We start from the raw sequence: 20,127 nt of genomic DNA, 5'->3' as shown, positions 1-20,127 counted from the left end.
AATAAATGTATATCTAGTATTTGAATGATAAAAAGAATAATAAAATGGTAAAACTGTAATTACAGCAATTATAACTTCAGGCCAAATGATACAGAAGCAGTAGTATTACATCCAATCTGTTATAATATTAGTAAGTCAGATATAAGATTAATAACAGAAGTTTCCACAGTACATAATTAAATGTAGGAATTATTAACATAAAGAGAGACATTTATTTGTTACATAAAAACATTCTGACCCCTAGTATTTTGAAGAATATTTAAAATTAAGTGCAATAATATATGCATTCACAAATCGATATTTAAAAAGTATTTTGAATTGTAGTCATAGTCATTTATAAAAATAGCTTGCACAATTTAGAATAATAGAGTAGTTGTGGATAAAAATAGGCTATCACAATCTCAGAAGTAAAGGACGTCAATATTACTATTCTCCTGAAATAAACTAATTATTGCTGATTGACCCCTGAATTTGGAAATAAGTCTCCTGGAGGTTCAGGCAAAAAGGAAAGTAGATTGGTTAAATACTATTAAATCAAGAGTAGACTCTGTTTTCACATAGGCAGGATAGAAATCACAAATGAATAGAATTCACTTATTTTATAAATTTTGATTACTCATTTGTGTTAGAGATTTATATTATATGGTAATAAAAGGATTCTTAGTATTTATTGTTTGGCATAAAAGAGCCGTACAAATTTATTTGTAAATGCAAACTTTAAAAGAAAAATAAGCTCAAGAAGGAAATTATTGCATGCCCTCTTTTAGAAAACATTACAAGTGACATAAGAGATAAAATCTATAGTTTATTAAAACTCACTCCTAAAGGGACAATTCTTGTTTCTAGTCGACTGTAAGACACTAGTATAACAGCAAATGATAACCTAACCACATAAATGTGCGCTAAATTCCTTATGAAAATAATCTGAGCATACGTGTGTTTGCCAGCTCATATAATACATAATAAATTTTATCTGTATGCTTCCGTTAATCTTCAACCACCTGTCCTCAATCATTGCTTTTATTTTCCCCATCTAAGGTATGATTATTTCCACTTCAAAGAGGTGATCTTATTTATTTACAACCACTACAATAAAATAAGATTAATCTCTGAAATAGTCATAAAAGTATTCTGGAAATTACTATTTTAGATACAAAAGTTACTTTATTGGAAAAATATTCCTTAAGGGCCATATATTTATGAGCACATTAAATCAATATGGGGAAATAGTACAATAAAATATTAGAATAAATTTAAATTAATGTATTTTCCATTAAGGTGAAAATATTACCAAAAATTACCAATGAACATAGTTAACAGGGAATATTATTAACAAAATAAAACATAGAACATGACTGAATGATAAGCAACTTGATTTATATTTAGCCACAAGTTATATTTAAGTGGGTCCTATGATTAAAATATGTAACATTAATGATTTTTCTAACATAGCTGTGCTAAAGCCAAGGTATTTTTTCTAAAGAAGATGGCAAAGACTGTCAACTACCAGCCTGCTTATAAGAAAGATGTGATCATAAGCAACCAAATCAGACAGTGAAAATGACAAGTTTTCATTTTCTAAATCCTCAACATATTTGCAAGTTTCTTTCCTCCTCTAAAAATTGTCACATGATGAATCACTATAGTCCACATAGAGTTAAAAAATGTGAACCCGTTTTTCGAGCAAATTGGACACAAAATAGAGAATAAAGTATCACCAATCCCATGCTCTTTCCAAACAAAGCCTTAACATCATACTTAACTCTCAAACTTCGTCAGCAATTACTAAATGCTCAAGTATTACGTTAATCTTAAAAGGAAAGACCAGGAGAAGCATGAGAGAAAAGCACATTACCAAACTGCCTCTGTAGTCCTCAGGGAACTTGTAGACCGGGATCTCGGCTTCATAATAATACTCATTTTGAGAAAAAAAAAAAGAAAAGAAAAGAAAAAGGAAGAAAAAAAAGAGCAAAGTCTTCTGATTAATACATTTCAGCTATCTTTCCACAAAAAATGGTTTTAAATATATTCCTATTCCGAGAGAGAGGCTGCTTGAGGAAATCCAAAGTTCCCAGAGTCAACTCCTGCCCCTCATCCAGAACACAGGGGTGCTTCTAAGACGCAGGAGTTCTTTCCTCTTTCATACTGAATTTACTCCAGCACTAGGCAGTTCGGAAGTGACAGTTTTTTGTTTTTTGTTTTTCTGTTCGCATTGCCAAGGGAGGAACTGAATTTTAAATCTATTCTTCATCTGGTCACAAGGGAAACCAACACAGTGAAAGAGCCACTTGATCTTGCCTTTTTTGCAAATCCATAATAACACGTTGAAAGGTTTCCAACACTCTGAAAGTACTCAGGTAGAGTGAAAGGAAAAGAAAATGACCGCGAAGTACTGCAACACTGGAGAGCTGTCAGGGAAGTTCCATTTCGGGGAGACCACAGGAAAGCACTCTTCTCTGGGGAGCCAAGAAGTCAGCGAGGGAACAAAGCTCTCCACACTTCGCTGGGCCCACTGCTTTACCTGTGAATGTAATTTCCGTTGCGTCCCCTGCTTTGAATCTGACTCCAAGCCTTTGTGAATGAGAACTATCATTCAATCTCGCCAGGCAGAAACTATTCCTCAAGGGCTGTATGACGTCTGTAGGAAGGCAGTTCAAAACACCGCAGGGAAGTGAGAGACAGAAAAAAAAAAAAAAAAAAAAAACCAGAGTGCCCGGCCGGCCTCCTCGATTGCTGAAACTTATAAAGCTAAGGGGCAGACCAGATCAAAGACCAGGACTGTAAAACCAAGCACAGACTGGAGACCTCTCAAAAGTTATAAAACCATTTCCTCCTCTGGGAAATGAGGTGTCTGCGTTATTCAAGGTAAGATTCCCTGAGCCCTTTATAAGGAACACACCCCTTTGCCATTGCGTTGTTCACCACTTCCCCCCAACCCCCCCAAAAAGTATTTTTTTTCAAAGTCCTGCACTGAAACTAAAATTTCTTGTCAGAAGCAAAGTTGAGAGAACTTAAGGATATAGCAGCTGTTCACTCGGAACATACTTAATGAAATGTCACGCTTTGGGGCTCATTGTAGAAATGCAAACTACCACAAAAGTTCGACAGAGGTAGCAGGCATCATTGCATCAGGTTGAACAGGAATGTTTAAACTGAAAAATCTAATGAATTATTGCTGGACAAGTGGCTACATGTACTGAGGCTGTTCCCTTGCACAATGTTGTCTAAATCATATTTCTTTTGAAAATGATATGCAGATTTCATTGATTTCTATCCATGAAGCCTGGGTTTGCTAATTCAACAGATCTTCAGTGAAAAATGAAGCTCATGTTGTTATCAACTTAACATCTCTTACTGTGAAAACCAATTCCCGCCCCACCTCCTACATCGTAAATAAATACTGTTCTATTATAATAGACATAATCTAAACTGATTGGAATTGATCTTAAGAGAAAGAACATTTGACCACTCTGGCTATCCCTCTGAATATTTGCACAGAGGATATGCATTCGTTTGGGAATGGCAACTTCGGTAATTTTAGATGTGAATTATCAAACAAAAATAATTTAAGCATTCTGATTCCTTAAAAGACATTAGTTAGTCTGTTGGTTCTCTAGTCTGACGTGAACTTTGTATTTTTTTAGCATTTGCAGGCAGGATGTTGGAGTGTAGCTGTGACCCACCCAAAGGACTTGGAAAATTAATGTAGTAAGGCATCCCGCCAGAGGCTCTGGCTGCTTATTCCAATAAACCATTCAACTCCTCCCCTGGTGCTTCAAGGTGCATGTGTGATTTAGTCTCCTCTCGGTGACCTCCAGGACTCTTAAGGTACATGCCAATTAACTGGTTTTCATATAGTCACCTCCTTACGCTTTTCGGTTTTCCTATGACTGCTCAGGGACATTCATGTATTCTTAGCTCTGTCCCGTAGTGTAGTGATGGCACTTTAGGGCAGGTTAACCAATCATATATTTTTTAGGAATTCAAAAGAAAGTTTGTGAGACTACTCATTTTTGAGAGGAAGGTGGCTTGTGGGAGGAGGTTTATCTTTATCTCATTAGATTTTTTATGTGAGAAAAGAAAGGAAAAAATCAACAGTAAAAGTAAGCAATTGCTATTATTTATTTGAAGCACTGTTCTCTTCCATGTAAGGTCTGTCAAATATCTTCTGGTTGCCATTTAAGAAAGAAAATGATAATAATCACAGAATGTAATGTCTGAATATTATCTGTTAAACTCTCCTGAAGTAATCTGCCCTGTGTTCTACCATCCCCCAGAAAGCTCTCTGTCCCAGTAAGATTATTTAGCTCACTGCCACTCCCTTCACTGTCGCATACACAGAGGAGATAAATGCGGCCCCAAGTGCTTTTCCTTACTTGCTCAATGTTCCATGTATTCCGAGAATCTAACTCTGAAAAACCTAGTCCACTGATTGGGTATCTCCTAAACACTGTATAATAGTTCCATAATGACTAATATATCATTTCTGACCCCTAAGAAAAAATGTTTCAGTGGGGAATCTGAATGTATTCAACTAACCAGAATACTCAAAGCTTCTCGGATCAGCACATCAAGGTTGTCATTGCAAAGAAAGAAAGAGGTACAATATTATCAGGCCACTGAGATTACGTTTTTTAATTTTTACTTCTACCCCTAATATTTAAAGTAGAGACAGAATAAAAAATGAATAGTACTTATTTAATATTACAGTGTTTTCTCCATTTTAAGGCATTTTTTACAAGAATCATGTTTTGTAATCTGTGTCATATATTTTTTCCTCCCAAAAGCTTCTCAGAATAGAGCAGATATGGCATTGTCCTGCAAACTCCTGTTAGTACACAAGTATATGATGGTATACAGGCTGATTCAACGAAGCCTGATTCTAGGAGACTGGATTTAGGAACCATGTGGCCCTTGTCTTTAGTACTTTGGGGAACATAAATTTGATCCAGAAGCTGCTCATTTCTAGCATTTTCCCGATGTACTAAGCCGTATAATATATAGACTCCTATTTGACACAAGAGCATTTCAAAGGACTGTAGTAAAGTTGTATAAGTTCATTGCAGTCATTCATCTACACATATATTTTGTTGAATCAAACCACTATGTAGCATGATATTTACTAAACCTCATTCATTTGGTCACAATATCCACAAGTTTTGTCGTATTGGAATACCACCCATATCGTTACTTACTTGATATTTTTCTTCATCGAATAACATGTATTTAAAAGATAATTATTATTTTGAAATACTTTGCCCACTTTTAAATCTTCTGTCCTCTGAGTAAACTCCTATTTTCAGATTACAATAGATACTCTGCACTTTCTAATCAGTCATGAGCAGAGTTTTGAGAACCATGTCATAAACTACTATATTCAGTTCTGTCAGGTGTGTTTAAATTCAGTACTACAGATATGTTAAATATCTTTTTAGGAAAAAAATGGCCATGGAGCTGCATTTTTTTAAGTTTCCTGGTATTCTATAACGTACTCTAACATTAATAAGTCACTTGGAACTCTGGTAGCATTTCCTCGTTATTGAGGAATAATATGGTATTTTCCTTATCTGGAGGAGGATTACAAGCGGTTTCTTATCTTATTACACTAGATAGGTATACAGTTGAATTCAAGGACTTTCCTATAGCTGTGAACCTCCTTGGAACTAAATTTTTTAATTTCCGAGGAAAAGCCCAAAGTAATATTTTGAAGGCGTCTGACCTTTAGGTTTCCTGCCTCTTTCTTAAAATGTCAGGTTGGGATAACAATCATCTCAGTTTTGATATAGTCCCTTTTGTTTAATTTGGCTATTGTTGCCTGTCTTCTGGTGTCAGATCTAAAAAAATCCTCTCAAAGAGTAATGTCAAGGAGCTTTTCCCTATTTCCTTCTAGGACCTTTCTGGTTTCAGGGTTTATATGTCTTTGCTCAAGTTAATTTTTGTGAGTATAAAATAGAGATGCAGTTTCATTCTTTTGCAGGTGGATATTCAGTTTTTCCAACACTATTTATTGTATGTCCTTGGCACCCTTGTTGAAGATTGGTTGACCATATATATATGCATTGGTTTATTTCTGGGCTCTATTCTATTCCATTGATCTATGGGTCTGTTTTTACGTCAGTACCACACTGTTTTAATTACTATAGCTTTGTAAAATAGTTGAAAATCCAGAATTGTGATGCCTCCAGCTTTGCCCTTCTCTTTTAAGATTGCTTTGGCTATTCATAGCCTTTTGTGGTTCCATGTGAATTTTAGGATTAACTTTTTTATTTCTGTGAAAAATGCCATTGTAATTTTGATAAGTATTGCAATAAATATTTACATCAAACTAAAAAGCTTCTGCACAGCGAAGGAAACCACCAACAAAATTATTTTGGGGTCTGTACCCAATTGCTATGTGGGGTATAAAGGGCACTTCCCCACACCTACAAACAATTCTTGGACACCAGCTGGGTGTCTGAAAATTCAACTCAATTTTGAAACTACCCACCTGGAGATAGTGTTAGATTCCACAGATTAAACAGTCCCAAAAGATTGCCACTCCCCCACCTCTTTAGATGCTAGTTCAAGTCCAGATTGTTACCCATACTTCGGACAGATTGGCTATAAATGAGAGGTTCCCATGATCCTCCTACTTGGATTCAATTAACTTGCTAGACTGGCTCACAGAATTTAAGAAACCCATGTACTCACTAGGTTTCTAGTTTATTATAAAAGAGTATAATTTAGGAACAGCCAAGTGGAAAAGATGCATAGGGCAAGGTATGAGGAAAGGGCCCTGAGCTTCCAGCTTTCTCCCATTGTGCCACTCTACTTCCGTTTCCACATGTTCAGCAACCATGAAGCTCTCTGAACTTCATCCTTCTGTGTTTTTATGGAGGCTTCATTACAGGTATGGTTGATTAAATCATTGGCCACTGAGGACTGATTCAACATCCAGTCCATCTTCCCTCGCCAAAGGTCTAGTGGGGTCTGGGGATGAAAGTTGCAACCCACTAATCACAGGGTTGTTCCCCCAGGCAATCAACCCTCATCTTTAGGTTACCTGAAGGCTCCCTGAAAGTCACCATATTAACATAAAAGATACCTTCATGGCTCTTATCACAAGAAATTCCAGGGGTTTTAGGAGCTGTGATCCAGGAACCAGTAGAAAAAGATCAGATATTTATGAGAAATATATTTTGGTCATGTGAATGACCAAATACAGTGCCACATAATGACATTTAGGTCAATGAAAGACTACATATGTGATCCCGGTCCCACAGGATTAAAATGGAGCTGAGAAACTCTTATCACCTAATGAAGTCATCAGGCAATGCATTAGTCATATGTTTGTGCGCTGCTGGTATAAACAAACCTGCTTCACTGCCAGCTGTACAAAAGTTGAGCACATACAATTATGTATAGTACATATTTGATAATGATAATAATTATGTTACTAGTTCATATACTTTTATATACTATATTTTAAAAGTTATTTTAGAGTATACTCTTTCTACTTATAAAAACAAAGCTGTAAAACAGTATGCTGTGAAAGGCCTATAGCAGCCTCACTCATTTTGTGTTTACCGAGTCTCTTGATTGCATCATATTTTCTTGAGCTTGATTTAATCTTGTGTTGTTTTGTAAAGTAACATGCCGTACATGTTTGTAGCCTAAGAGGAATAGGCTATACCATATCATCTAGGTGTGTAGTAGGCTATAACATCTAGGTTTGTGTAAGTGTACTCTTTGATGTTAGCAGTGACAAAATCACCTAGTAATGCATTTCTGAGAATGTATTTCCATCTTTAAGTGATGCATGACTACATATATTTCTTATAAATCACAATATTGAAAAAAATGAAAAAGAGAACCTATAAATGTAAGAAGATATTTATGGAGGATATATTTGATAAGGTGCTAATATTCAAAATATATAAGGAACTGATACAACTCAATAGCAAAAAAAAGTTATACAATTAAAAAATGGGCAAAGGGCCTGAAAAGACATTTTTCCAAAAAAGTCATACAAATGGCTAACAGGTACATGAAAAGGTGCTTAACATCACTAATTATCAAGGAAATGCAAATCAAAACTACAAGGAGATATTACTTCACACCTGTATTGATGGCTTTTATCAACAAGACAAGAGATAAATGCTGATGAAGAAGTAGAAAAAAGAGAACCCTTGAGGACTGTTGATGGGGAGGTAAGTTGATATGGCTACTACGAAAAACAAATCGAACTATCGTATTACCCAGCAATTCCCCTACTAGGCACATATACAAAGGAAACAAAATCAGTATCTCAGATGTCTGCATTCTCATGTTTATTGCAACATAATTCTCAATAGCCAAGATATGGAAACAACCTAAATATCCCTCCATGAATGAGTAGATAAAGAAGATATGAGGGGAAAAAAAAAAAAAAAAACAGTGCAATGTTATTCTGCCATTAGAAAGAAAAAAATCTTGCTATTTGGGACAACATAGATGAACCTGGAGAATGCTATAATAACTGAAGTAAGCCAGACAGAGAAAGACAAATACTATGTGATCTCACTTATATGTAGAATCTAAAATAAAGGGAGAGAGAGAGAGAAAAAAAAAAAAGAATGTCAAACACACAGAAACAGAATAAAATAGTGGTACTAGGGACTGGGGATGGGGGGTATGAGAAATGGAGAGACACTGGTCAAAGTGTACAAGCCATTAGTTATAAGAAGAATAAATTTTGTGGATCAAATGTACGGTGTTGTGACTGTAATTAATACTGTATTGTATAGAGTACTTATGATTTGCTAAAAGAGTAGATCTTAAGCATTCTCACCACAAAAAAATGGTAACCATGAGGTGATGGATGTATTAATTAATCTGATCGTGGTAATCATTTCACAATGTAGGCATATATCAAATCATCACATTGTACATTTTAAATACATACGGTTTTGTTTGTTAATTATATGTCAATAAAGCTGGGGGGAAGGAGAAAGATTGACAGTATTTTTTATGATATAATATCAAAAAGGTAGAAAAATAACAGATGATTATACTTTAACAGTAGAATAAAATAAAAAATAATGATGAGAGCATAAAAAAATGACATAAAACACAAATTTTAAAATGAAAATTATCAAAGCCAAAAACTAGTTCCTTGTAAAGAATAATATATTGACAAATGCCAAGCAATACTGATCAAGAACTAATCTGAGAAAACACAAATTATCAGTATCAGTTCCTATAGACATGGAAAAATAATGATAATATATTATGAATAACTTTTTACCAATAAATTTGAAAACTTAAGCAACATGGGCAAACTTCTTGAAAAACACAACTAACAAAATCAACAAAATAAATGAAAAAACTAAATCATTCTACATCAATTATAGATTGAATGAATTTGTATTAAAAATTAATTAAAATCAATAAAGCTCTCACAAATACAAATAAAAATAATCATGATTATTTAATAATCACCTTCAGAGTATATTATGTGCATTTTCTTAGTCATTACAATAACCCTGCAAGTTAGGTGTAATAATACTAATTTTATGAATAATGAAAACTAGTAATTAGAAGTCACATCACTGGTGATATAAAAGTATTTAGATCCAGATATATCTGATGTGTGTGTAATGTGTATATGTGAGAGAGAAAGAGGGGAGGAGCCGGGGAGAGGGAAAAGAGATGAAGATTAGAAATTATTACTTTATTCTTGGGAATTGTTTTTAAGTCATCCATCCTCTTCAGTTGGACAGCAGCAATCAATGAATAGCCATTCAAAGTAGTGTGTGTGTGTGTGTGTGTGTGTGTGTGTGTGTGTGTGTTACAGGTGTTACAATGGACATATTTAACAGCCATCAAATTTTAGGTCTTCAAGATATCTACAATTAAACAATCTGAGTTCACCGTTCTTGTTTCTCATTTCTAGGCTTATAAACATTGTGATGAGGTCTACATGATATCACGAGTCTGTTGACCATAAAGTATGATGAGGTCTTTAGCTATATTCATAACATGGGTAATAGTGGTTGGCTGTTACCTATACAACAGATGGTATTTTGAGTGCCTCCTTGAGTAATATTGGCTAACAAATGATCATTTTAAAAGATAAAAACATGTAAGACTTCTGATAATGCACAGATTTCAACATTTGTCAACAAATCACACTGTCTATTGAAAAGTGCAGAAAACTAATTTTTAAAACTAGAGTGAACATTTCTGTGTGGGAATGCATTTTGTAATTGACTTTTAGAAATTTGCACTAATTCAAAATATTAGATTTCAAAAATCATTGTAGCTCTCAAATAAAGTATCTAATTTAAAATTTCATAAATGTTCTTCTATTTCCTTTGTACTATATATTATATTCACCAGATATTTATGTAATGAAAATATATAATATAATACATTGATATAATAAAAAGATTTTTTGAAAGAGATAAAAAAAACCTAGAAAAAATACATTGGCAAATAAATCCCTTCCTCTAATATTTTGAAATGAATTGAGGTTAAAATAAGATTTGGAAAATAATCTATTAGAAATAAATGCACAGAGAGTATGCTTTAATGATAATTTAACATCTGATGCAATAGACAATGAAAAAATTGTTTAGAAAGAAAACTTTCATCAAGCCTATTTGATTTACATTTTTTGACATTTTTCCTATCTATGTTAAAGGTGATGGTAAGATTATCTGGGAAACTCAAGTAATTTCTTTTTAACCACATACTACAACTAAATTTTATTTAACATAAAAGGTTTGCTCTTTGAGATAAAAACAATTGATTAGGAAGGGTATACAGGATCAGGTTAAAAAAAATAGCCTTTGGAGTCAGACTGTCTGGGTGAAAATCCAAACTCCGCTAATGACTAGTTCTTTGATTAAGTTACTGAAACTTCTCCAACCTGTTTCTTCAGCTATAAAAATGAAGACACAATAGAGTTTTGTGAGGATTAAATGAGACATGTAAAACCTTGGCAAAGTGTTTGGCATATAGTAAGGGCTCAATAAATAATCCTATTAAAAATAGGTTTTAAAAGAGAAGATAATGAATATGGAGAAAAGCAACTTTAAAATTTAAAATACATATTACTTTAATATTTTGATTAAAAATAATTGTTCTGTGTTTAATCTTAGTTCACACCCTGATCTCCTGATTCCCTTTACACAATAGATAGTAAACAGTTTTCCTGTCTCCTGAGTTAAACATCTAAGGTTTATTCTCTGTATTGCCTTTAGAGTATCTTTCAAAGACACAAACTTAAATATTAAATTCCCTGCTTAAAACCCTTCAATAACTTCCTATTCCTTACAAAATGAATTATAGCCTTCTTTGCTATTAAATGTAAACGTCTACCACTTAGGTGTAATCTATTGTTCAGCCTTGTCCTTGATAACTAATTCTTCATACCCTATAATGGCACCTACACAACTGTACATGTCTAGTCCCAAATTTGCTGTGCTATTTACCTTGCTTGATGAGTTTTCCACCTTCTTCACCCTTTTCTGAGAGCAAACACCCTACTCACACTTCAAGATCTAACACAAGCAGCAGTAAAAGCCAACTAACTTCAATACAAACTCAGAAATTGTCTCCTTAGTTTCATTCAATTTGTGAACATCTTAGGTTAATTTTGATTATTATTATAATTATGTTCTACTTGTTGTGTAATGTATTTACAATGTGTGGCAGCACACAATGGAAATTATAGGGACATCAGGGTTCCATAGCTACTGTTCAGCCACTGATTTTGATTGTGTGATCTTTGAAAACTTAAATCTAAGTTTCAATACCTTCTGTTATAAAATCGGACAATATAGAACAATATATGCATCTATCTTCCTTCCAGGGCTGTTTTGGTAGTAAATAAGAAGAGATGTTGCCCCATCTGTAGTCCCAAGCTTTTACTCACTCACTTCCAGATCTTTGCATATGCTTCTCGGGAAGCATTATCCTTCTTCCTTCTCTCTCTCTCTCTCTCTCTCTCTCTCTCTCTCTCTCTCTCTCTCTCTCTCTCTCTCTCTCTCTCTCTCTCTCTCTCTCTCTCTCTCAGAGTCAATTCAGAAGTCAACTCCCCTGGTCCTGCTGCTTTTAAGTCTGAAGTAGATGCCCTGTCCCATTGTCCCAGTCAACCTCTAGATTCTGGTGCTAATTCCTCCCAGGGTGCTTGAGTGCCAGAATGTGATCCTCTCCTCATCTGGGTAAGGGAAAGGGATCCTGGCTTCCCATCCTTGTATTCCCAGTGTCTGGCCATGAATAGACACTTGGACCTCCATAATCTTGTGAGTTCCTTGAAAACAGGGGGCCGGGGCAGGGGTGGGGGTGGGGGTAGTTTATTCTTCTTTGTATTCACAGTACCTAGCACAATTTGTGGCTCAAAGGGTGTTTACCTAACAACAAAATAAATTTTTTGTCAACAGTGGCAGATAAGCCTCTTAAAATTTCTTCCTGTGCCCTTTTGTGGCATTTGTCTTACAGCTGGCCTTCAATTTCAAAAACTGAGTCTTGCTTGTCTTCTTTTTCATAAGCCTCTATCCCTAAAGCTACTTTTGGCACCTCCTTTACCAAAACAGAATTTCTACGTCCTTACAATAAAAATTGTCTCTCAAAGAAAAAGAAACTGGGTAAGAAATATACTGAGAGAGGTCTTAAGCAGGCATTGATCTGACCCCAGTATCATCATTGAGGGAAAGAGTCTTTCCTAAATATTTAGGAGAAACAGCCTTAATCTGGAGAAGCTATTATGTAATGTGCTATTCAACCCGGATAGAGTATTTGAATTCTAATAGGGACCTTTTGGAAGCTCAATTCAAAGGAATGACTTTTTCAGGAAGAGTTTCCTCACATCTTGGCAGAACAACAGGAAGATGCTTGTGGCATCCTATAAAATTTGCCAAGGTCAGTCACCCATCTGCCTACGAATGGATGGGAAAGTTACATTCTTGCCAATTCTCTAACAAGCTAAATTTGGAGCCACTCATAAATGTTTTACATGTATTAGCATATTTACTTTTACGTCAACCACAAGAAGACTTTTTATACCAATTTATCAGATGAGGAAACTGAAGTACAGAGTGCTTCCCAGCTAGATTAGTGAAAGAAGCAGACCAGAACTCAGGCCTTCTGGCTCAAGCAGCAGAAATCTAAAAATGACAGGCAGAGCTTCCATTCAATGGGTACTCACCCTGTGCTAGGCACTGGGCAAGATGCTCTGCACATGTCATCTCATTTCACATTTAAAACAAAATCATGAACTAGGTACTATAACGTCCTCCACTAAACAGTGGAGGAAACTGAGATCTAGAGGAGGTTAAGGAGAATGTTTGAAGCTTTAAGCTGGGACTTAAATTTGCCTGTTATGAGAGCCAAATGTCTTCAGAGGAAAACTGGGACCACAAGAACTAAACAAATAGCATCACAAATAGCATCGTAACAGGAAAGTTTTTAAAACCTTGTTTAAACCTATTTAAGAAATACTTACACAAAAATGATAGGATGAATAAACTTGTCACCCCTGATTGCAGTATTATTTTTGTGGACATGACACTAAAATCATTAGAAATTAATTATTATTTTTATTCTAGGAATAAAAACTTAAAAATATTTCAAGTATTTAGATACCATACTGTAGATATATATATAAATGTGGTATTCAACAGTAACTTTTGAAAAAAAACAAGCATTTCAATTTTACTATGTTGGTTTTTTCCCTCAAAATGAAGACAAATTATCTTTCCTTATTCAAAAACTGTTTCTATAGGTATATTATATTTACAGTTAAATTTTGTTTTTAGAACAGATAGCTCCTATATATGGAACAGGAAAGAAAACTTAGATACTATTTAACCTGACCTTGTATATCAATTTGCGTTCTGGGGAGAAAGAGAGCCTGTTCATTCCAAACATGCAGTGAACTCTAAAAACATACTTGCAAACAAAACAGAACTGTGATTTTCGGAACTACTCTAGTGTGTTCTCTGTATTCTCAGAGTGCTTTGTCTGATATTTTTGCAAAAAAATAAAAATAAAAATAAAAATAAAAATAAAACCTGAGTCCTGAGGAGGATAACTGGCAGAAGTTGCCTTATAGAAATTTGAAGGCAAATGAGCTAGAAGAGATAATGCCCAAATCATCTTCTGGGAAGATAGTTATTCCATATGGGAAGAAACTAGGAAAAAGCTCTCCAACCCAAGCCCATGAAATTTAAGCTTTCATTCAGCTGACAGTTTTTCCATGAGTCAGGTTCCCCCAGGACCAACTTTATTTCTTGGTTGACTCACAGACTTCTCTGCAAATAGTTAATTTTTTTCTTGAGTTGCCTTAGAGCAAGTTTAAATTATAATTAAAGTGCAGTGATTTAAAATATCAATAAAATTTTTGAAAAGTTATTTTGAAAACAGCAATCTTGCGAATGGGTAGTAGCTTAGGCAGAGCTGTTTAACAGCTTTGTAGGCCCTACTACACATTATATCTGACATATCAAAATGGACCCACTTCCCACATTATATAATATTTTTGTTATAAAAACCTAGAAAACATCTTTATAATTTTGCTTTTGAAATATTTGACTACTATTAAACTCACTTAACTAATGACTGGCTTTGATTTCTCTGTAATCATCCAGGAGTCTCAAGAATACTTGTGAAGTAAAAAAATATTCAGCCTACAAGTTTTTTTTCAAATGTAATAAATTTTTTTATGAATACTTATTTGATAATTATTAAAACTGATAGTTACTCTTTGAACATTTAATTAAACTTTAATCATGATTTTATAGTTGTCTTTTTTGTATGTTGGAGTTAATTATTTTTCAGCTCTCAAATATTTCCATAGGCCCATAAAAAGCTCATAGGCTCTAAACATAGAAGACCACATTATGTGCCATGGGCAATATTGACCTGGTGATGGAATCTGGGAAGAAAGGGAATTCTGGCAAGAAGTGATTCATAAAGGAGACATATTTAATATTTCCAGATAGTGTGTTATTCCTTTCACTACTTTGATAATTATGAGTTATACTTTATTTTGCTAATGAGGTGAAGTAAGGCAGTGAACATTCACTGAAGGGACTTACTCATGATCCAGCTCATACCTGATATCACAGATGATAAAAAAGCACAGGATGTGGTTACTACTCTTGAAAACTTAATAGTTTAGTTGAGAAGAAAAATACTATTCTACTTAACGTTTTCGCTATAATAACCAAACACATGAGATTGTGAGACAGTGAATCAAGGGTTTGGGTACTTGAAGGATCAAATTAAAACAATAATACTATTGTCTGGTTGTATCAAAATCATGTGTTAAATTGTTCTTTAAAATACCTGATGTGACTTACAAACTAAGATAGTTGCTGGGGCCCCAGCTTTCTTCCCATAGTGAAGGAAGAAATATGAGAATCCTAATGAGAGCTAACTTTTTCCTGTCTTTTTTACTCAACTTTTTTACTCACTTTACTCAATCCCAGGGATATAGTATTGAACTGGGGTTAGGTTTCCATACCAATTACAGAAAGTGGAAACATGCAGAGAAGATTTTAGCCCCAAGTGAAACAGGTACAACTGAGTTTAATTCTCTGGCTCCTATTCAGTTTGATTGATTTAGTGGGTATCATCAATATTTTTTTTTCTCTGAAATAAACTTTTTTTTTTCTAAGAATAAGTGGAATGTGTTATTTGAAATATCTTTACAATAGTCAACAGAGTCCTCAATACATTTCTCTCACTTTTGTTGTTATCTGATAGGTCCTATAATGGAAATAATGTCTTCACTAATGCTGAGAAATTCTTGCCCTTATCTAACTACATTTGAGCGATTCTCCTGACTCAATGGAAATTACACATCAGTGGGCACAATCTGGCTGCAGGGTCACTGCGTGAAACATCATTTCCCCCTAATCTCTACAACAGCATGAAAAAGTCACCACCACACTCTCCTATCCTGGAGAAATAAACCGGTAAACAATCTGCCTCTAGCTCCTTAGACATCATTTTTGAGAACATTTGTCTTTAACTATTACTTGACGTAACTGGAAAAAGAAGAAACGACTATACGGAAGTTCAATTTACCCTGAGGAAATGCCTAACAGTCTTTAGGTTTTGTAAAATAACTAATTGTGAAAACTTAATGCTGACCTTTGATTCCTAGCATAAGGAGAGACTAAAGTAGAGCCTGTTCTTGGGGGCAGCCAGTCTTACTAAAAATTGTTGAAAAAAAATAAAGAGTAAAACCCTCTTGTGTGAGGGATCATTATAGCAGGGCCACGGCATCTGTCTGCACCAGCTATGTATTGTATAACTATAGAGGGAACCATTTACACAAACCACAATGGGAATTGTGTCTTTGAAATTATGCAAAATAGAGGTCCTGTCTTTATGTTGATCAAATAATGAGGTGATGCAACTATATTTTTCATCCTTAAATAGATCCCAAAGGCTCAAGTTGAACCACTGAGGCTAACATACAGGGCTATACAGAGAAAGCGGTATCGGATAGTGGTTAGAAACACCTTGGAGTCAGAGTGACAGGGTATAATTCCCAACTCGGTCCCTTACATGTTGCTTTACCTTTCTATGCCTCAGTCTGCTCAATCTTAAAGTGGGTATAATCGGGGTGGTTGGGAGAATTATATTAAATGATACAGGTAAAATGCTTAGTTGCTGCTCAACACACAGTCAAGGGCTCAATAAATGTTAACTCTTACTATTAAAAAAGTGTTTTTCTTTTGTTCAAGTGTTGAATTTGCTCTGGAATTAATAAATTACTACAGATGTACTATTATAATTCTACTCAAGAGTATTTATGGTTCCAGAAGGAAACATTTTCTTTGTATCTTTTAAGGCTGAAGACTCAGAACAGTTTAACAGAATGCCTTTGGAGAAAATGAAAAACGGAATGTTGTGACTGTTGTTAAGAGTTTTAAAAAGTTTGTTTTAGGAGTTGTGTCTCCTGGATTCTTTCAAATGTAGTTATCACTGAAGGCTAATAGAAACCCAGAAATCTTCAGATATTGATGGGAAATGATGAGCATTTCTAAAGTAAATGGGAGCAAAAGCTACAAAAATAATACTGTCCCTTCCCTTCATTTTTTCTTTCAGGTGGCATCGAAAGCATAGCAAAGGGTCATTGAACCATTTGAAGATTTTTATTGGGGTAATCAGACATCCATAAAAAGATACTCTTTAAGAAGGAGTGGCTCATCTTCCAGAAATGAGAAGCCAGTGTGATTGACTTTGCTCATTTGTAAAGAGAAATTTAAAATTATATGAGACATCTTCCCATTTTAAATGTTTGTGCTAATTCAAAATTTAAAAACTACTGCCTGGGCAACACTGTGAAACCAAACAAAATACGTTTGAGGTAGGAGTGGGAGTTGTATTACCAGATTTGCTTTTAACCACTGTTTAGGAATCATCGATTTACTATTTTATTAATCTCAGAGAAACTCCTTTATGCATAGTGGCTAATACAACAGTGGGCTAATAGCAGATATTTGTATTTTATTAGTAGGTATAAAAATAACAATAACTTAACCCAGTGAGATTAATTTCCAATGGTAAATATTTCAGGCCTTTAATGAAGAAATTTTGGGAGAATTAATTATGATGAAATAGCAAATGCTTATTGCATCCATGCATAAAACCAATCCTAGTGGACTTAACATTTTTTTAATTTCATTGTTATCTTTAGCTAATCATTAACTAAAGTCTTAAGTGACTAGTCTGAATGAGTAATTTGGTTAGTTAAACGAGAGACAGGAGGAAACTAGCATTTATTCAACACCTATTATCCACCTGGTTCTTTAACTAAATTTTCTCTTCCAAATTTAAAACAACCCTCTAAGGTAGGTGTAATTATTCATTATTTTGTAAATGTAAGTTGATGTTTGGAGAGGTCATGCTTAAACTCTTTGAGCCATTCTCTTACACAATTAATGTTGATGTTGCCAAATATTAATTCAGGATCTGGTACAGTTATCAATCAGTAATACATACACACACACACACACACACACACACACACACACACACACACACACACAAATTCACTCTCCAGCATTTAAAAGTAAGTTTAAATTCACTAGGCTGGACAGGGTCAGCTGCCATATATTAATTCAGAAAAAAGAATTTTGTGGAGATAAATAAAACCTTTTTGCCTTAATTTGAGTCATAATGTGTCATTGTTAAACGCTATATACAGCACATACAGTAACTGAGAACTCATACTTTCTTATGTCTACCAAAAAGTCAAGGTAGAGTTGGGAGTATAATTAAATGTAAATAGGTGACTTAACCCTTCAGATTTTTTAATAGAAGAGATGAGAGTCTGATAGTGTTGGAGTGAGAGGGGTCAACAGAGATTAGAGGAAGATTAAGAGATGGCAAAATCTGTCTTAATTTCAAAGGAAATTTAGGGTAGAGAGTTGAAAATAAAACTAGTTCATACATTTCCACGACGGCTTCAAAGTTAACAACTTATAAGGGAATACACCAACACTGTGACATTTGTTAAGGGTTCCAGAAATGTAAAATGTGTCCTTCCAAGCAATATCAACTGTAATTATGATGTCAACTTAATCCAATGCCTCATAAATCCCAAATAAATACTATCTAGAGTAGTATCACATACTTCTGAAGATATATCGGTAAGTATTTGTGAGTCGCTGTGGTAGACAGAAATAAATAAAGAAGTAGTACTTGCTTCTGGAAATTCATAGTCAAAAGAAGGGATGAATAGTAAGAGACATATGCCCATGAAAAACACCACGTTACTGTCTTTTATTCACTTCATAGGTCTTATATATGAAACTTTTGTGTTCTTTATTATAGATATCATCTATTAGAATAAAACTTCTATGAGTACAGGAATTATGTCCTATATCCTCTTTTATCTCCACTAATTAAAACAGTGTGCAGCCCATAGGAAGCATTCAATAAATATTGGGCAAATGAATGAATAAATGAATCGACACAGATCATGAATACTACGAAAGGAGAAAAGAAAAAATCCTTGTGAAATGAATAGTCAGCAAATATTTCAGAGAGAGGATTCTAGATATGGGGCTTAGAAACTGATAGAAAGGAGGTCTTATGAAGAATGGCATAGAAAAAGAGGAGCGGCAAGGACTAAGAGATGCTTGCAGCAATGTAAAGTGTTTTTCCATCAGTAAATCTTGATAAAGAGATTTGGGATTATATAAAGAAAAACTTTTTAACAAAAATAGACTGGGCTCCCTTGGTGTTGGTGGGCAAGAAATTTATGTGAGGAGAAATATTGAAGCTTTGGGTAGAAGACCACACAGCAAAAATGTGATAGTGAGTAGTCAAGCCCTGAGGAGTAAGTGGAATTTTTAAAGTTCCCTCTGACCTGGGGATTCTAGGTCTTCTTTGTTTGCTATATTGCTGAAATGATTGAATTACTCATAGAAAGAACTTTGTCTTTTTCTTCCTAAGTCAAGAGAAAGTAAAATTAACCATCAGGGTTATTTCATCTTTTATTTGGTGAAATCACGTTTTGGTGGGCAGAGAAACAATAGGTTTATCACTTAGCTCTAGAAGTGATAATTGAGAGTGACTTTTAAGGAATACTTCCTAGAGATTTCAGAAGACAATCATTTGTTTTAAATACGATGAGTATTTTTAAACCCATTATAAATAAGCAGCCTGTAGAAAAATATCTTTAAATTTCACCCTAAGCTTATTTCGAATGGCAGTCTACAGAGAATTTTAAGTATACATATGTATAGACACATTTGATTTTCCAATAAATTAAATTAATTTGATTTATTCTTATTAAGGTCATCTTTGATATTACATATTCAAATGCCTAAATACTAATACAGAAACAATAATAGTTTTGTTTAAATTTTTCAAACACATACAACAAAAACAAGGCTTGATTCGAAATACTTGTATATACGGGCACTTGAATTAACACAGTATCTCTGACCCTCATAGGGGAAGGTATCAACCCCTGTCCTCTGAACAACTACCTCTAAAAGCTGGTTACTCTAAAAACCTGCAACTCCTTGCCTGAGAGGATTATTCTTTGGTTTGGTTTTGTTTTTTTTGTACCTGTGAGCCTCTGTCTAAGGGCTATTTCTGGCTATAGTTACATGCTTGGCCTCAAAATAAATAAAC

General features: G+C 34.4%; 1 protein-coding gene across 18 annotated transcripts in view; it reads right to left on the bottom strand.

The window, feature by feature from the left end:
- The window catches only part of PDE4D (phosphodiesterase 4D), a 1,194,235-nt gene that overhangs the window by 244,109 nt on the left and 929,999 nt on the right, over positions 1 to 20,127 (bottom strand). The window contains exon 1 of one of the 18 annotated variants that reach the window (XM_016154331.2): positions 1,856 to 2,697. The exons of the other annotated variants lie outside the window; for them this stretch is intronic. Within the exon in view, the coding sequence (XP_016009817.1) occupies positions 1,856 to 1,920 (65 nt within the window). The 5' untranslated portion in view covers positions 1,921 to 2,697. Of the gene's footprint in view, positions 1 to 1,855; positions 2,698 to 20,127 lie in introns of those variants that run through there. 18 annotated transcript variants of the gene reach the window in all.

Source organism: Rousettus aegyptiacus, unplaced genomic scaffold (genome assembly GCF_014176215.1).
Source record: "Rousettus aegyptiacus isolate mRouAeg1 unplaced genomic scaffold, mRouAeg1.p scaffold_m13_p_8, whole genome shotgun sequence".
Classification (NCBI taxonomy): Eukaryota; Metazoa; Chordata; class Mammalia; order Chiroptera; family Pteropodidae; genus Rousettus; species Rousettus aegyptiacus.
Note: the sequence above shows the minus strand (reverse complement) of the source record. Positions and strands in the feature narration are given on the sequence as shown.